This window comes from Erpetoichthys calabaricus, chromosome 5 (genome assembly GCF_900747795.2).
Source record: "Erpetoichthys calabaricus chromosome 5, fErpCal1.3, whole genome shotgun sequence".
NCBI lineage: Eukaryota > Metazoa > Chordata > Cladistia > Polypteriformes > Polypteridae > Erpetoichthys > Erpetoichthys calabaricus.
This window is the reverse complement of record NC_041398.2, coordinates 85,578,118-85,597,687: the sequence shown is the minus strand read 5'-3', so window position 1 is coordinate 85,597,687 and position 19,570 is coordinate 85,578,118. Positions and strand designations below refer to the sequence as shown.

The 19,570-nt window shown below is 37.7% G+C and overlaps 1 protein-coding gene across 2 annotated transcripts in view; it reads right to left on the bottom strand.

The window, feature by feature from the left end:
- acox3 (acyl-CoA oxidase 3, pristanoyl) overlaps positions 1-19,570 on the bottom strand; it is a 93,211-nt gene that overhangs the window by 39,423 nt on the left and 34,218 nt on the right. For both annotated transcript variants that reach the window (XM_051928665.1, XM_051928664.1), the window contains exons 8-10: positions 14,128-14,224; positions 11,119-11,301; positions 233-355 (exon numbers count right to left, since the gene is read on the bottom strand). In XM_051928665.1, the coding sequence (XP_051784625.1) occupies positions 233-355; positions 11,119-11,301; positions 14,128-14,224 (403 nt within the window). The remainder of the gene's footprint in view (positions 1-232; positions 356-11,118; positions 11,302-14,127; positions 14,225-19,570) is intronic.

Below are 19,570 nucleotides of genomic sequence, written 5' to 3'. Positions count from 1 at the left end.
TAAGGTCGGTGACTTGAAAATTTCAACATTTTAATAGATTAGAGTAAGATTGAATCTATAGTAATTATCCATTTAAATGTTTTATTGTTGAAATTGCTTAACAATAACAATTAAAAACTAGCCCTCACTGAGAATGTCTAAACCCAAGTGGACCTACTGAAAGAAGGAAACTGCTAATTATAACAACAGAAACATTACAGCGTTCACAGTGTTACTGCTACGATGAACTTACCTGTCGATCACTGTTATCCTTCATCATGAGGCCAATTTGAAACTCAAGAAAATTGATAAACAACGATTTGGAAAAATAATCCAGTGCAAATATTGCAGCCAGATAGGGAATTAGACGCCATTGCTAAAACAAAGAAAATAAATGTATGAAAAACATTGAATCTTCATATTTTATTAATAAACAAATTTAAGATTTTCAGGTAAACATTGATATAATGTATACTTCTAGTAGGTATACAGGATAAACATGGCATTTAATCTAACATCAAAAACTGAAGTACAAAATGGCAGTGATTGTGATGTTACCATAATAACAGAAAGAAAGAAAGAAAGAAAGAAAGAAAGAAAGAAAGAAAGAAAGAAAGAAAGAAAGAAAGAAAGAAAGAAAGAAAGAAAGAAAGAAAGAAAGAAAGAAAGAATTTTCAAAATGTGACATAGTCCCTATCAGGTTCAACACATCCCAATCCACTGTGGCTGGATGACTTTGATCAAATAAAATTCTCAAGTAATCTAGAGGCATATACAACATTGTACATCCCCAGCAGGTATCACAGGAACTTTCCTCAGGTCCATAATCATACACATTATGGAACTATTGCACATGAGAACCCAGATATCAAGAATAATTGTTTGTATTCCACATTCACATTCCTCATCAATAATTGCAAGAGGGGGCACTATGGAGGATGAACAGAGGCTGCAATGAACAGGTTTCAAATTAAAAATATGAAAGGAAAGATTAACTTTTTAGTCAGTCAGAAGAATTAGTTTATAACATAACAGGCAAAATTAATTTAATGTTGTAAGAATGACCAATCTATTTAGGATCTAACTTCTTGAACAGAGATTAACAACTTTTGTACTACCTAATATTTTGGTGATTCTTTATGCCACCAATAAGAGATGCAGGTGTTCCTGATGGTCACCCAAACCCTCATTCAAATCCTCTTAATACAGTATCATCCAGTTTGAAACAACAGGTACTGCTGAGATTGAGGAGGCAGACAATATGGGGGATTTATACTCAGACACTCGCAAGAACTTAAGAACATAAGAAATTTGACAAATGAGAGGAGGCTATTCAGTTCATTAAGCTAGTTTGATCCTGATTCTAACAACTCCTTGTATAAAGATGTACTTCCTGGATTAAGTCTTAAATTTCCACTGGTGTTCTCAAGTACATATTTCACCTTTACGCTGAAAGAATTCTTCTGAATCTACTTTATCAATATCTTCTGCTCAAGAGTAAACAGGTTCAGTTCTCTTGAGTCTGTCAGAGTACAACATGTCCTTAAGGCCAAGGATGAGCTGCAATGACAAATGATGAATTGCAGCTAAAGTCAGACACAACAGAAAAACGAAGAGGCATTTAGGAATGGGAATGAAGAATTCTTCAAAGAGACTAAATACAAGTTTGTCAAAGCGGTAAGAGAGGTCAAATGTCTGTACTGTGAGAGGCTGGGTAAGCAGTTTTCAGGTGGTGACTCTAGGTCATTCTGGAGCAGATTAGAGCAGAAAATCCCCTTTTAAAACAAAGCCACCCAACTCCATGAACGATCTTTTTCTTGCCAACAACCTGAACAGATTTTACAGTCATTTTGAAAAACAAGGGGTCAATCACACCATCCCTTGTACCACCAGATGCCAGCTCACTGAAACTACTACACTCATTCCCCTTATCACTGTGGGGGCTTGTAACCCCACATCTCTTACTTCTGATATACTTCTCTCTCAATCCACATCTGCTCTCATTTTGGAGCAGAATGTTAACAGGACTGTTTGGACTCAGTTTCGCCCTCCATGTTGAATGAAATACTGAGCTGACTAACTATCTCCAGTATTTACAGAAATTTTCAAAACCTCACTAAAGACATGCCATGAGCCAGCTTGCTTCAAACCCCTCTATTACTTTTCCCATACCCACAAAAATAAGAAAGACTGAACTTAATGACTATAGACCTGTGGCTCTGACGTAATTGGTAATGAAGTCAAGCTGTCTTGTCGTGCTATCTTAGGTCTGTCACAGACTCACTTCTGGACCCTTTGCAGTTTGCATAGAAACAGGTCTGTGGATGATGCAATTAATATGATGCTTCACTTGATCCTCAAAAGCATTTCAGTTCTACTGGAAATTATGCTAGGGTTTTGTTTAATGATTTTAGCTCTGCATTTAATACAACAAGTATAATTCCAACTATGCCACAGAACAAGCTTTCCCAGTTAAATATTCAAGTTTCCATATGTCAGTGGATTACAGACTTCTTGTCTAACATAAGACAACAGGTCAAGCTGAGGAGAAACTTCTCTGACCCCTTGACTGGCTTCCCTATACTAAAGACTGTACCTCTGCATATCAGTCTGTTAAACTCTTGAAGTTTGCAGAAGACATAACTCTCATTAGGGATCATCTCTAATCAAGACAATTCTGACTATAGGAGGGAGATTGATCATTCGGTGTCTTGGTTCAGTCACTACAAATTGGAGTTCAATGCACAGAAGACAGTGAATATGGTAATAGATTTCAGGAGTACAGTAATCCCTCCTCCATCGCGGGGGTTGCGTTCCAGGGCCACCCGTGAAATAAGAAAATCCGCGAAGTAGAAACCATATGTTTATATGGTTATTTTTATATTGTCATGCTTGGGTCACAGATTGGCGCAGAAACACAGGAGGTTGTAGAGAGACAGGAACGTTATTCAAACACTGCAAACAAACATTTGTCTCTTTTTCAAAAGTTTAAACTGTGCTCCATGACAAGACAGAGATGACAGTTCAGTCACACAATTAAAAGAATGCAAACATATCTTCCTCTTCAAAGGAGCAAACAAATCAATAGGGCTGTTTGGCTTTTAAGTATGCGAAGCACCGCGGCACAAAGCTGTTGAAGGCGGCAGCTCACACACCCTCCGTCAGGAGCAGAGAGAGAGAGAGAGAGAGAGATAGAGAGAGACAGAGAGAGACAGATAAAAAAATCAATACGTGCCCTTCGTGCTTTTAAGTATGCGAAGCACCGTGCAGCATGTCCTTTCAGGAAGCAGCTGCACAAAAGATAGCAACGTGAAGATAATCTTTCAGCATTTTTAGACGAGCGTCCGTATCGTCTAGGTGTGCGAACAGCCCCCCTGCTCAATCCCCCTACGTCAGGATCAGAGAAAGTCAGCGTAAGAGACAGAGAAAGTAAGTTGGGTAGCTTCTCAGCCATCTGCCAATAGCGTCCCTTGTATGAAATCAACTGGGCAAACCAACTGAGGAAGCATGTACCAAAAATTAAAAGACCCATTGTCCGCAGAAACCCGCGAAGCAGCGAAAAATCCGCGATATATATTTAAATATGCTTACATATAAAATCCGCGATGGAGTGAAGCCGTGAAAGGCGAAGCGCGATATAGCGAGGGATTACTGTAGTCACTTCTATTAACCCATATCATACTGTATGACTCATTGGAATCTTTCAATTTCCTTGGCACTGCTATTGCTAAAAATCTTAAGTGAGATGAAACATTAGTTCGCTCATTAAGAAAGCTTACAAAGAGGATCTTTTTTCTGCAGCAGCTGAAGAAGTTCAACCTGCCAGTGACAATAATGGTACATTTTTACACTACCATCATTTAGTCTATTCTCAGTTCCTCTGACAGAATCTGGCATGCTTCTGCCACAGTTGAAGTTATGACCAGATTTCAGTGTAGCATCCAAAATGCAGATAAGGTGATAGACTGGCAGTTACCATTGCTAAAGGACTTACATGCTACCAGCATAGTCACGTGTGCAAGTAAGATCACAGCCGAAGATAACCATCCTGGACATGGGCTATTTAGAACACATTCTCCCAGCAACACAATGTGGTCTATTATGACAGGAACAGCTTTTTCTCCACTGCAGTACTTCTATATGAATATGCATGAATCCTGCTGATTTGTTTATTCGGTGATGGTGTCTTAGGGATGTTTATTCTATTTTTTTATTTCTCTCTTTTAAGTATGTAGCACAGGGGCAGCAAGTCAAATTCCTTGCACATGTAAATGTATATGGCCGATAAAGATTGGTTCCGTTTCTGATTCTGATTCACCTGGTTGCTCTTCCCTGCACAGCTTCTAGTGCTGCTACACTTTTTTGTAGCATAGTGACCAGAACTCCATACAATACTTCAGATGCGGTCCCACTAGTACATTACATAGTCCAAGCGTAATATCTTTGGATTTATGTTCAACAATTTTTACGACATAACATTTTATTTGCCTTTTTAATTACGTCAGCACATTGCTTAGACAAGGAAAACATTGTTTCAACATAAACCCCTAAATCTTTTTCAGAGATTGTCTTCCTTAGGACAGTGTCTCCCATCTTGTATTTATAATTGACAATCCTTTTGATCATGTCTAGCATTTGCACCTTTCTATATTAAACTGTATTTTACAAGTGTCACCCAGTTATAAAGCTTGCACAAGTCTTCTGAATTTTTCTGCTGCCTCCTCAATGTCTGTCTTTCCTCCAACTTTAGTATCATCTGCAAATTTCCAAAATTTGCTAACTAAACTGGAATCAATATCATTAACATAAATCAGAAAATGTAGCTGTCCACTGACAGACCACTGAGGGACTCCACAAGGAGCATTCTCCTCTTATCTGTACTTTTTGTCTAATGTCAGTTAACCAACTTGTTTTGTAAGTTACCTCTAATGCATTCAACTTCTAGTTTCAAACTTAACTGTTGGTGTGGGACAAATTTAAAAGCTTTTTGAAAGCATAAGGAAATTATGTCATATGCTTTGTTTTTGCTAACTACTTTAGTTGCCTGTTCAAAAAAATCTAAAAGATTTGTTTGGCAGGATGCTCCTCTCATAAACCCATGCTAGCTGTTATTTAGTATATTACTTTCATACAAGTACTTTTCTAGCTTATTTCTTATTATAGTTAACATATTTTGAATAGTAAAAAAGCAAGACTTATTGGTTTGTAATTACCAGGATCCATTTTGCCTCCTTTCTTAAAGACTGCAGTCACATTTGCAACTTTCCAGTCCTCCTGGTTCTTCTTGTTTCTCAATTGACTACTGACATAAAAGGTTATATTCAACTGAAATGTCACTTATAAATATTCGTTGACTACTCAGAAAAACTGCTTTTCATTTAGATTAGAACTCATCTAAATTACACTTTAAGTATTTTTTTTCTTTTTTGGGTTTGAACAATAGACTAAGGTTGGAAACCAGATATCAAGCAAAGCTTAATTTTGAGTTAATCAAGCTCCTCACCTCCACTACTATCTATGAATCCAAGGTAAGCTTAAATAGCAAAGATGTACACAGTATGTATGTCACAAGACAGACACAGTGCTAAATAGAATCTTAAGCCTTTTAAATGCTTCTTGGGCTTCATGTTGTTTAATTAAATTTCCTCAAATAATTCTTGGTCAAATTTGGTACTGGAGATACGATAGTATTAAAATTCTTAACTCTTTAACTGAATTTGGCGTTGACCAATATTTCAAAACTCAAAATATTTTCTTTATCTCAAATGCCCTGGGTATCATAGCATTTAAAACAATTCTATATTACAATATCTACTATATTACATAGGTATTATGAGTTTTCATTAAAAGGTGTTATTTTGCTTGGCTTTTCTCTACATATCAGATGAATAAATGAAGATGTCACTGTAATCTAAACTGAAAATTCTGAAAACCCCATGAAAATATCATTAATGAGCTAAATTAATAATGGGGGATTGTATAAAAAATAAATTAATTAAAATAATAATAATATTACATTTTATTTATATATCACCATTCCCATGCTCAAGGCACTTTACAGATTCACAGAAACAGCAGGATATATGTAACATTGGATTCAAATATTTTCTACATAGAATGCTAAAACAGATGAATATAGGATATACCAAGCATTAAATAGAATAAAAGACAATAAACCAGAATAAAATACTAAATTCAATACTATAAGAAAAACTTGAAAAGATAACATATTATCCAGAGCAGCTGGACTGACAGGTAAACAAAAAGAAGGGGCAGAATGTTAAGGTTAAGATAAAAGCCTTCCTGATCAGATATGTTTTCAGTTCTTTTTAAAAAGAATGAATTGAATCAGCTGATCTAATAAATTTAGGGAGGTCATTTCAAAGTCTGGGAACTATACAGCTAAAGGCCGTGGCACCCACAGAGTGCAAGTTGGTGTGGGACACAAGATTGCCAAAATTGGAGGACCTTAATGGGCAAACAGGGGAATAGTGATGCAGAAGGTCACCGATGTAGTCCAGTGCAAGGCCATTTAAAGCTTTGTAGGTTATTAAAAGAATTTTATAATCATCACAGGGAGAAAGTGAAGGCGAAGCAGGAGGGGAAACATGTGCTCGCTGTTGCTGGTTTGTGTAAGGACTCTTGCAGCAGAGTTCTGAATCAACTGAAGCTGTGATATAAGATTTGAAGGGACATTTGCCAGTAGGGAGTTACAATAATCAATGCGGGATGTGATAAAAGCACGTACAAGTTTCTCAGCATTTGAAAAGGAGAGGACTGAGTGAACACAGCATATGTTACAGAGGTGGAAGTAAGAAGTTTCTTAAAGTGGTTCATGTGGGTGGAATAAGAAATGGAGGAATCAAAAATGATACCAAGATTCCTTGCATTAGAAGAATGTCTGATGAGATCATCATCAGGAGTGATTTAAAAGGAGCTCATTTTCTTAAGTCTGCTTTAGTGCCAATTTGCAGGAGTTTAGTTTTGTTGCAATTTAATTTTAAAGAATTATGCTCCTTCCAGGTTTTAATTTCACTGAGGCAAGTTGTGAGCTGAGAAAGCTTTAATGAAGTTTCTCTTTAACATTGAAATAGAATTGAGTATCATCTGCATAAAATGATAACTCTGTCCAAAGCTATGAATAATATTGCCAAGGGGAAGCATATAGATACAGAAGAGCAGAGAGCTGAGGACAGAGCCATGAGGAACTCCTCCTGTGACGGGCGCTGAGCTGGATATGCTGTTACCAAGACTAACAAATTCTTGCCTATCAGTTAGACAGCACTTAAACCACTAGAGGGCCGTGCCAGAGATACCTAGAATGCTCTCCATTCTGGATAGTAGAATGTCATGTTTGACAGTGTCAAATGCTTCACTAAGGTCTAACAGAATTAACAAGCTGGTTTGTCCAGAGTCTGATATCATAAGCAAATCATTAGTTACCTGAAGCAGAGCCGTTTCACAGCTGTGCTACACTCTGAAATCAGATTGAAAGAGTTCCATCAATTTATTATAAGTTAAGTAATTGGTGAGTTGGGGGGCTACAATATGCTCAAGAACTTCTGACAGAAAAGTAAATAAGAAATGGGTCAAAAATTGTTAAGACTGTCAGCATCAAGACCAGACTTTTTAAAATTGGGGTTACAGAAGTGATTCTAAAAGTAGCTGGCACAATGAAAAGTGTCACACAGTGTCAAGGGGTGTATTTATTATTTTTGTAACAGTCAGGATTATGGTATGAAGGCAGAATTTAAGAAGTGTAGTGGGGATGGTACACAAGTAATCAGCCTCATCTTACAAAGCAGGTCATTAACAAATGCAGATGTGACTGGTGAAAAAGGAATTGGATGGAGTGGGAAGACAGGGAAAGATACAAATGTATGATGGATTTATGTGAGTTGAATTACTGTATTTAGATTTTTAATTTTATTATGGAAAAAGTGGAGGAATTTTTCACAGACTACAGTAGATGAGGTAATTGGGCCAGATGCAGGTTTGAAGTAGTTTATTAACTAAAGAGAATAAAAACCTCTGGTCATCATGGCCACTTTCTATTATTCTATCATAATGCAACATTGAGCTAGTGCATTTCTGTAAGCCCTTTGATGGTCAGAGAAAGCCTGGACGTGCACAGTGAGGGCAGTCTTACATGACATTATCTCAAGGAGTCAGCCAGATGCTCTTAAAGACCGTAATTCTGAGTAGTACCATGGAGCTGAATGCTTAAAGGAAACTTCCTTGTATTTTAAAGGAACTGTTTTATCTAGTGCTGGATGAAGGGCTTACTTATAGTAGTCAACAACTCTACCTAGTGTGGATAGAATAGGCAAAGATGGAAAAATATCAGAAATGGATCCAGCAAGGATAGAGGGACAGATGTTTTTTTTAAGGTTTCTGAAAGAAATTTGATGTTTACAGGTAAGAGGAGGGAGATGTAATGAAACAGTGTAAAGCACTGCTTTATGGTCAGGGAGGCCCAAATCACTGCTCTAAGTGTTGTCGACAGATAAGCCAGATGTGTGGATCGGGTCTAATATATGATCACCAGAGTGGGTAGGAAAATCAACATGCTACACCAAGTCAAAACAGTCTAACAAGGACAGGAATTCATTTCTCAGATTACATGTAGAAATGTCCAAATTGATGTTGAAATCACCAAGTAGAATGACTGTCAGGGAAAGGGAACTTAAGTGGTTAATAATTCAGTCAGATCAGAAAAGAAAGACCTATAGACCAATAGAGAACAACAAGTAAGATAAGACCAGATTTTGTTATTAGTCTAAGAGTTAGTCACTCGAAAAACAATGGCCCATCATTTGGGATTCTTTTGATGTTTCAAAAAAGTTTCATCCAGTGAAAAAAGATTTAAATCAGTTGTCCCGGAGGCTGCAAACTCAGTCAAAGTCCATAAAAATAAATCCAAATTTAATACAAAAGTTAAATCAATTGTATCCATGAACTATACTGTACATACAGTAAAAAAAAGTGAAAGAAGTGCAAAAACTGAAAGGTTCAATGTGAACTTTAATGAAAAGTGTTGTTAAGAAGGAGGTTTGGCAGCAACATGTGTGCGCCAACGTTCTGTCCACCATTGTAGGCCAATTAATAGTATTCATAATAAAAACTATTTAATTCTAGTTTTTACTCCAGGATTTTTATTCATTAGTTTCCCAGTTAATCATTGCACTATAACATCATTAGGGTTAGGGTTAAATCTTGAAGTGGCCAAATTGATAATAAGAGTGAGATCAAGCTATTATTAACTCAGGACCAATAAGCCCTTGACTGACTGTCTGAATCCTGATTTTATATTTAGTGGTTTAGGTATGATGCCCCATTTGAAAGAAGCAAAGAGTCCTAGTCCTTCACAATAAACAAATGCCACAGATGCTAGTTACAAAACTCCAGAATTTTTAATATACCAGTTGGCACTACACTGCTGAGCGTGTTCTTGTTTTTCTTGAAACAGTTCAAAAAAATGTGCAAAAAATCTTACTTCAAAAAGAGTGAGCAGTCTTGCCCAAGCAGCAAAAAATGTCAGATTTCATTCAATACTTAACCAGATGGTGCATCTCTAATTTTACCTAAAACTATACACAGAACACCAACTAGAGATTATGTTATATCGACTGCACCAATGTAACAGTTCCCTAGATTCACCTCTTTAAAGAAAAAAAATACATATTTTGCATGTTACTGGTTTTTATATACAAAATAATGCTTTTCATATAAAATACAATCATACCTCACACACAATTTCAAAGATTTTTTATATACTTTGTTAATCCCCAAGAAGAGAACCTGCATGATCTTTCATCTCACAATTACAAGCTTAATGTTACCATTTTGAAAAAGATACTAGTACAACTTATATGTTACCCTACTAGACAAGCTTTTTTGTGAAATGCCTCTTATGTTTTTTTTCACATTGTCTTAGATTGTTAATGAAATATTTTTTTTTCCCAATAAATGTTTTAAGGAGTCTAATTATAAATTGTCTAGTAGGTACCGATATGATTTTAAGATTAACCTATTTTTTCTGTATGGATATTTAACAGAATTGTCTCAGTAGTAAATGGGTGATTTTGGAAACTAAAGTAAGTTATCGTGATCAAAATCACTGATTGCCAAATTAAAAATAATTATTTTGTAACACTGTGTTTATCAAGGACATAATGTGAAAGTATATTTTCTATATAACTCTCTGAATGTGTTGACATGGTCATGCTAGATACTAGATACTAAGATACTAAGTACTGCATATTTCAATGAAGGTGAAAATTGTATTTGTCTTTAAATTTGACAGCAGTGACACCAACTCACAGTTTTACCTGTTCTTATATTAGATTCTCAGCAGCTTTTCAATCACTACATTTGTAGCTATATTAGTGATGATTTGTGGATAATGGTACGCAAAGAAAAGCATTACTTGAGAAGCAAACAGAAGATTTTCACTCAATAGCATTAAGTAGTTTACACCAGAATTCCATTACACTGACTACCCAATAAAACAGTTTTCTATATTAATCCTTCCTCCTCTTAAGATCTCTGCTGTGTTATTTTTAATTTCAAACAAGGTTTTAGCTTATTGCAAATAAATGAGGATAATGGTTCAATATGCAGTCTCAAAGAAGGATTTAATTATATCAAACAGAAATATGTTTAAAAATACAGTATTATACATCCAAATAAATATTAAATTCAAATGTGTTTTAATGGAGTGCTTCTTAAACGTTTTGTGAAAGAAAGACTGAAGCTGAGGATGTATTTGGGAGCTGCCATGAATTAAATGCTCAATGAAACAAATTAAACAATTTCATTTTTCTTTTGTCACTGCAAACCATTTTATAAAATGTAAAACCCATATAAAGTAAAGATTTGAACCACTGCTAACTTAAATAACTGTCCTTGCCTCATAAAACTGAAACTGAAATCAAAAACTATGTTTGGATCCAAATAACGACAATACTTTGGAAAATTGAAAAATATATTAAAAGTGACCAATATCAGTTTTTCTGCTTTACTTTATCCAAGCTTGAATAAAAGACTTAGTCAAAAGAGAAGAAGTTAAAAAAAAACTTCTTTAGGTTGGGAAATACAAGCATTCAAAATCAATTCTACTCTGTGATTTTTTTTCACCTGTAATTGATATTCAAGGACTGGTATCTCCTCTTCTTCACTTGGTCCAAATTGCTTTCGTGCAGCTGAATAGCGAATGGCTATTGATATTGCAAGTTTCAAATTAATCACTGACATTCGTGTAATTCCAACACGGCCACCTGACAATGCACCAAGTGAAGCCCCAAACCGTTTATTGGGATCCTGCAGAAAAAAAAAGTCTTACTTTTTATTCCAAAACTAATTCAAAAAACAATTCTATATTATTTTCTAAAACAAATGTGAAGAATAAAGGGTTCTTTCCTTAATTAACCAAAGACCTTCAAACCTTACATACAAGCCTGCAGAGAAACTATGAGATGAACTCACAAGTTGAACTTCTCATTGTAAGAAGAAGGTAAAAAAAAAAAAAGACAATACAAAATAGGATAGAAGTTGTAAGCCACAAAAATATATGGTTAAACCAGCAGCTGCATTTAGACAGAGACTTCTCCCCAAGTTAAAATTCCATTATACTGGAATGAATTTGGTCAGAAAAGATGTCGCCAAGAGACGGCTGACATATGTAGCCGAGTACAAATTAGACAGTGTGACATTTGACCTAACAATACTACTTAATATAAGTAACTAACTTAACTAACCTAACTTAATATAAGTAATTAAATATATACACTGTGGTGGGTTAGCGCCCTGCCCAGGGTTAGTTTCCTGCCTTGCGCTCTGTGTTGGCTGGGATTGGCTCCAGCAGACCCCCATGACCCTGTAGTTAGGATATAGCGGGTTGGATAATGGATGGATGGATAATATATACAAATATACACACACACACACATTATATATATATATATATATATATATATATATATATATATATATATATATAATATATATATATATATATATATATAAAGAAAGAGATTAAAATAATTTATTGGAGGTTAACTAAATACTGTGGTTACTTTAAGAAAAAACACTATTATGCATATAACAAATCTAGTCATAAGTAAACTTACTATTTCAAAAAAGCTACTATTATCCATCCATCCATTCTCTTCCGCTTATCCGAGGTCGGGTCGCGGGGGCAGCAGCTTGAGCAGAGATGCCCAGACTTTCCTCTCCCCCCGGCCACTACTTCTAGCTCTTCCGGGGGAATCCCGAGGCGTTCCCAGGCCAGCCGAGAGACATAGTCCCTCCAGCGTGTCCTGGGTCTTCCCCTGGGCCTCGTCCCAGTTAGACGTGCCTGGAACACCTGACCAAGGAAGCGTCCAGGAGGCATCCTGATCAGATGCCCGAGCCACCTCATCTGACTCCTCTCGATGCGGAGGAGCAGCGGCTCTACTCTGAGCCCCTCCTGGATGACTGAGCTTCTCACCCTATCTTTAAGGGAAAGCCCAGATACCCTGCGGAGGAAACTCATATCAGCCTCTTGTATTCGCAATCTCATTCTTTCAGTCACTACCCATAGCTCATGACCATAGGTGAGGGTAGGAACATAGATCGACTGGTAAATTGAGAGCTTCGCCTTGCGGCTCAGCTCCTTTTTCACCACGACAGACCGATGCAGAGCCTGCATTACTGCGGATGCCGCACCGATCCACCTGTCGATCTCACGCTCCATTCTTCCCTCACTCGTGAACAAGATCCCGAGATACTTGAACTCCTCCACTTGGAGCAGGATCTCGCTACCAACCCTGAGAGGGCACTCCACCCTTTTCTGGCTGAGGACCATGGTCTCGGATTTGGAGGTGCTGATTCCCATCCCAGCCGCTTCATACTCAGCTGCGAACCGATCCAGAGAGAGCTGAAGATCACGGCCTGATGAAGCAAACAGGACAACATCATCTGCAAAAAGCAGTGACCCAATCCTGAGTCCACCAAAGCAGACCCCCTCAACACCCTGGCTACGCCTTGAAATTCTGTCCATAAAAGTTATGAACAGAACTGGTGACAAAGGGCAGCCCTGGCGGAGTCCAACTCTCACTGGAAACGGGTTCGACTTACTGCCGGCAATGTGGACCAAGCTCTGGCACCAATCGTACAGGGACCGAACAGCCCTTATCAGGGGGTCCGGTACCCCATACTCTCGGAGTACCCCCCACAGGATTCCCCGAGGGACATGGTCGAATGCCTTTTCCAAGTCCACAATACACATGTAGACTGGTTGGGCAAACTCCCATGCACCTTCCAGGACCTTGCTAAGGGTGTAGAGATGGTCCACTGTTCCACGACCAGGACGAAAACCACACTGTTCCTCCTGAATCCGAGGCTCGACTATCCGACGGATCCTCCTCTCCAGAACCCCCGAATAGACTTTTCCAGGGAGGCTGAGGAGTGTGATCCCTCTGTAGTTGGAACACACCCTCCGGTCCCTCTTCTTAAAGAGGGGGACCACCACCCCGGTCTGCCAATCCAGAGGCACTGTCCCTGATGTCCATGCGATGTTGCAGAGACATGTCAACCAAGACAGCCCTACAACATCCAGAGCCTTGAGGAACTCCGGGCGTATCTCATCCACCCCCAGGGCCCTGCCACCAAGGAGTTTTTTGACCACCTCGGTGACCTCAGTCCCAGAGATGGGGGAGCCAACCTCCGAGTCCCCAGGCTCTGTTTTCTCATTGGAAGGCATGTTAGTGGGATTGAGGAGGTCTTCGAAGTACTCCCCTCACCGACCCGAGTCGAGGTCAGCAGCGCACCATCACCACCATATACAGTGTTGACACTGCACTGCTTCCCCCTCCTGAGACGCCGGACGGTGGACCAGAATCTCCTCGAAGCCGTCCGAAAGTCGTTCTCCATGGCCTCCCCAAACTCCTCCCACGCCCGAGTTTTTGTCTCAGCAACCACCAAAGCCGCATTCCGCTTGGCCTGCCGGTACCTATCAGCTGCCTCCAGAGTCCCAGCTACTATTATCATTCAGTATATAATTACCCTTTATACAGAAAAAAAGAAAAAGAACAGTCACTTCCCATACTGTTTACAATTAACATATTGGATCAGGGTCACAACTGTAATTTTTTCCTTGCATCCTACCTTGTAAGGTGTAACATAAAGGCCCTCTGGTGTTATATCTCCTGTTGAGTTCAGAAGGTTCTCTCTAGGTATTCGAACATCACAAAACAATACAAATCTGGAAAACAATACTGTATTAAGCAAACAACATACCATAACATTCTGTAACCCGCTTAATATAATTCACTGGCCATCAATGTTTGCACGGAACAAACTAGCCACAAGTGAGGTACTAGTCTAGATGGTTTGCTCATACTCACACCCACACTTACAGAGGGTCAGTTAAGAAAAACAATTAACCTAACAGGCTTGTCTTTGAAATGTGAGACGAAAACTGTGGTATCCAAAGGAAAACCCACAAAGACACTGGATGAATGTGCCAACTCAAAAAAAGACAATGGCTGAGTGTGGAATCTTAAGCAAGGGCAGGCAACAGCACTAACCACTGGATTATCTAACTAATTAAACAGAAGAGCAAAACATCACAAATTCTTTTAACATGTAAAATTAGATAATAAAGTTGCAAACACCAGTAAGATTTTCAGAAAACTACATTAGTTTTTTTTATTTTTTTTAAATCCTTCATTGTTATCAAACTTTTAAACACCTTACCATTTCTACTGCAAATACAGCATTACTGGGTGTATAATATTTTGTAAGTCTACTGGTTACTGATTTTCAATGGTTGTAGAACTATCATGCATAGAGTACAGTTGTCTGCCATGCACAGCACAGAACACAATCAATGTTTTTAGGAAATCACATGGGTATACACCAACCAACAACAACATTAAAACCACCTTGCTAATATTGTGTAGGTCCCCCTTCTTGCTGGCAAAACATTGTTAATCTGATGAAGCATGACCTCCACAAGACCACTGAAGGTGTTCTGTAGTATCTAGCACCATAAACATTAACAGCAAATCCTTTAAGTCTTGTATGTTGCAAGGCGCAACCTCCAAGTTCTGAGTTTTTTTTTCTTTACCAGCACATCCACTAGATGCTTGATTGGATTGATATCTGGGGAATCTGGAGGCCAGATCAACACCTTGAACTCTTTGTCATGATGCTCAAACAACTCCTCTGCAATTTTTGCAGTGCAGTAGAGTGAATCATTCTACTGAAAGAGGCCACTGCCATCAGGGAATATTGTTGCCATGAAGGGGTGTCTGCAACAATCTTTAGGTAGGTGGCACATGTCAAAAAAACATCTACATGAATGCCAGAACCCAAGGTCTCCCAGCAGAACATTGCCCCAGAGCATCAAACTGCCTCTGCTGGCTTTCCTTCTTTCCATAGTGAATCCTGCTGCAATGTCTTCCCCAGGTAAACAACACACAAGTACCCTATGTGATCTAAAGGAAACCATTTAATCAGACCAGGTCACCTTCTTCCATTACTTCACTGTCCATTTCTGATGCTCACGTGCACATTGTAGGCACTCTCTGCAGTGGAGAGGGGCCAGCATGGGCACTGTGTCCTGTTTGTGTCTAAACAGCTCCATATGCAACAAGTTACAAAACACTGTGTGTTCTGACATTTTTCTTTCATGGTCAGCAATAACTTTTTCAGAGGTTTGTGCTATAGTAGCTGTTCTGTGGGGTCAGATGAGACAGACTAGCCTTCATTCCCCATACTCATCAATGAGCCTTTGACACCCATGACCCCGTCCCTGGTTCACCTGTTGTCTTTCTTTGGACCACTTTTGGTAGGTAGTAACCACTGCATATATATGTAACACCTTCATAAGACGTGCCATTTTGGACATGATATAACCCAGTCATCTACCCAACACAAATTTGCCCTTGTCAAAGTCGCTCCGACCCTTACGTTTGCCCATTTTTACTTCTTCCGCTACATCACCTTCAACAGCTGACTGTTCACTTGCTGCCTAATATATCTCACCCTCTGACAGGAGCTATTGTGATGATATAATCAGTGTTATTCACTTCACCAGTCAGTGGTTTTAATGTTGTGGCTGATGAATGTATTTTGTTCATTTGATTTTTCATTTGCCAACCATATTATGATTAAGGGCTATAAACTAATATGCAGTTCCATACTACTGTCAAATAAATTGTGTTATTCTGTCAATTACATTACCAATTTCTTTCATATTTAGCATTCTCTACTGAGAGAATAATCTACATCAGTGGTCACATTATTGCCCTTATTTTTAAAATGTTGTGCCCAAAATATAATAGTTGTGTTCCTTGAGTTATGTTTCCCTTTCCATTTGGGATTCCTAGGCCACTGCTTTTCAATTTGTTTAAAACACACAGCAATCCACCTGAAAACTATCTAAACTTTATCAGGGATTGCAACCTCACTATGAATGATACCAGGTAGCTCCAGCCCTTTTCAGGCATATGTTTTAGAACCGTGCAAATTTCAAGCCATTCTGGGAATAGATTCTTTGTTATATATCAGAGAGGGTAGGATTTACGATAGGTTCAACTCCGATTCTAGCTGTCTCTGGAATTATTTCAGAAAAGCTTAGATTATCTGGTGATAAACAGACCATTATTTCTAAAACTATACAGTTAGCGTCAACTAATTCTCCTCAATGCACCCAATGCAAATTTTATGCAAAAATGATATTTCATATTAGATAAAACTACAAAAAAATAAAAATATTTTTTACATGGATCTGGTTTTGTAAAATATTTTAATGATTTGTTTTATGTTAACTTGCAGGGTGTATGGTCAGTATTTAAATAATTTTTTTTAAAAAGATATCCGCTTTATTTTTGTTAGACAGATGTAAAATATTTATTTTTTACTTATGCACATATACCATCAAGCGAAAAAAGTTATAAAAATACATAATGAAATGCATCTTTTGTGTGTTTGTGATGAATAATTTAAGAATTTTAAGAAAAAAAAAATTATGGAACACAACCATTATAGACTATGTATACAAAAGTGTATCAAGGGTGTAACAGTAAATTCTACTCCAACTTACTAGTATCCTCAAGACACGCATATACCAATACATAATATACTAGCATTATCATGCATTAACACCATGGTCCTGTATTTGAATCATGATTTATGTTCTCCTTGTTTTTACCTCTGGGCACTGTAGTTTTATATTCATTTATGAAACTCGTGTATGTTAGGTTAACTGACAACTCCAAAAAATGACCTCACAAGAGTGCGAGTGCTGGATTAAGCAGGTTTGATAATGAATGAATTGATGGATGACTTTTGCTTACACAAAAAAGCAGAAAATGTGGTGTTACTTAGAACTACCATAAACAGAGAAGATACATTACATATGAACCACTTCTCATTATATATTACAACAATGAAACACAGAGTGGCACTTTACAAACACAGCTGCAACAAATGTATAGGAAGTGTTATGAATCTGTTATCTGCCACCAAATCAGTTCTAGACTACAAACAGGATCTACTGTTAAGATTTTTTTTGTTACCACACCATAGAATTAAATGGGGAATGGAAAAAGAACTTATTAAAAATTACAAAATAACCACTAAACTGTGACACTTCTACTTGCAACAGTCTTAAAACCTGTTAAGGACTCAAGTAATGATGTTATCAAAAGGTTATTGTTTAGATTTAGACATAACTTTGTAACGGTCATCTGGAATATGTGTGCGTCACTGTGAGTTTGTACCTTTTCCCATTCCTGTTATTAGTGGAATGGCTCAATTTGTAAGGCCGGCCAATTCTATAGGGGGAGGGGAGCACCTGGCTTGGAGGGCCAACAGACTGTACGGGGAGGAGCCAACAGTATGTAAATGGGTGGCGGGAAAAAAGAGAGGAAGTGCAGAGCCAAGATAGAAGTGGATGCCATCACAGGAAAAGGCAAGAGGGAAAGGATTCACACCGCATGGAAACGTCAGGTGAACCCGGGTTCATTTAAGGACAAATTATTTTTACTTTCTGGTGAAAGGTCTGTGGTGGGCTGGTGCCATGCCCAGGGTTTGTTCCTGCCTTGCTCCCTGTGTTGACTGGGATTAGCTCCAGCAGACCCCCATGACCCTGTGTTAGGATGTAGCGGGTTGGATAATGGATGGCTAGATGGATGAAAGGTATTCGGGAGAGGACATGATGGGCCAGCACAAGGAACTGTTAATCTATGTTTCCTGGAATAGGAGGTATGGTCGGCGCCTCATTCCCCACCACATACTGAGCTCGACATTCCGTACAGATAATATTTAAAGGTCTACAAATACATTATTTTTTTTCTCTTGCTCAAATTTCTGTATTAGTAGCTTATGTGTTTAGTGTTTTGTGCCGTGATTTGTGTTGGGTGGGAAGCGCTACAGCACAATATTATGTATATAGGGTTTTTTTGTTACAGTAAGTGTGTGTATCGTCTTCCAATAATCATTTTTTACTTAACCCTGCTTTCACCGGTGTGTCTCTATACTTGGGGTGGTGTAGTAGGAAAGTAGTGTTGGTCACTGGCGTCCTGGATTATTTTTTTTTCCTTTTTCTTTTGCTGCCACTCTAGGAGGACAGCGCATATTACAATTGTACCTGTTCTAAGAGCGGTACAACTTCTTGTGTATAACAAATTCAATTATAGCATTTCCCAGAGTTGGAGTAAACATGTGAAATACTTCACATTTATAAATTAGAAGAAGGAATAAGTCATTGAAAAATCTCTGAAATTCAAACTGAAATGAGAGTTTTTACTGATGGTTTGGAATGCAAGGTAATATTTTATAGTGAAGCTAAAGTGGAAAAAATATTAAAAGGAAAGTGCTAATATGATTTATGAATGTTGCAGTGAAGTCTGCTGTTTTGGAGTAATGCAACAAAAAAGTAACAAGTAATTGTACAGATGTTATCTTTCAGCATTGTCCTGAATTCCACTGTTTTAAGACTGAAACTAAGCACTGTACTTGGTCTGGAAAGATCTATATTTATATAGAATGTAATGGGGTTAGCACAGTTCATACGAGACAGTGAAATACATTTTTTAAATCTGGCAAGCAAGTCACTTGTCATATTGAAATATTTAAGAAACACCACTCAAGGATTTATAAACCTTTTACAACATTTCCCCAGCTTTAGGCACTTGAAAGTCCTGAAAACAAACTGAAGATATCTACCTTCAATATAAACATTTATCACATTCAAAAATCTGACAAAACCAGTTCACACTTTACCAATCATTTAAAAGGCAAATGTTTGGAGTTTCCCCTGTTTTCACCCTATATTTCTGCAAAATACCATCAAACATCATCACTATCTACTATTCTATTACACTCAAAACATAGTGTAATAAATATATAAGAATACCGTAATGAAATTTAAGAGCACAATAAAATCTATATTATACTTTTAAATAAAATCAGAATTCAAAACAAACTTTTAAAAAATGTAAACAATAAACAGTATTATATCAGGAATCTCAGATTTTAGAAGGAAAAACATACAGCAATTTATAGAAAATGTAAATTAGAAACTGAATACAAAAAAGTT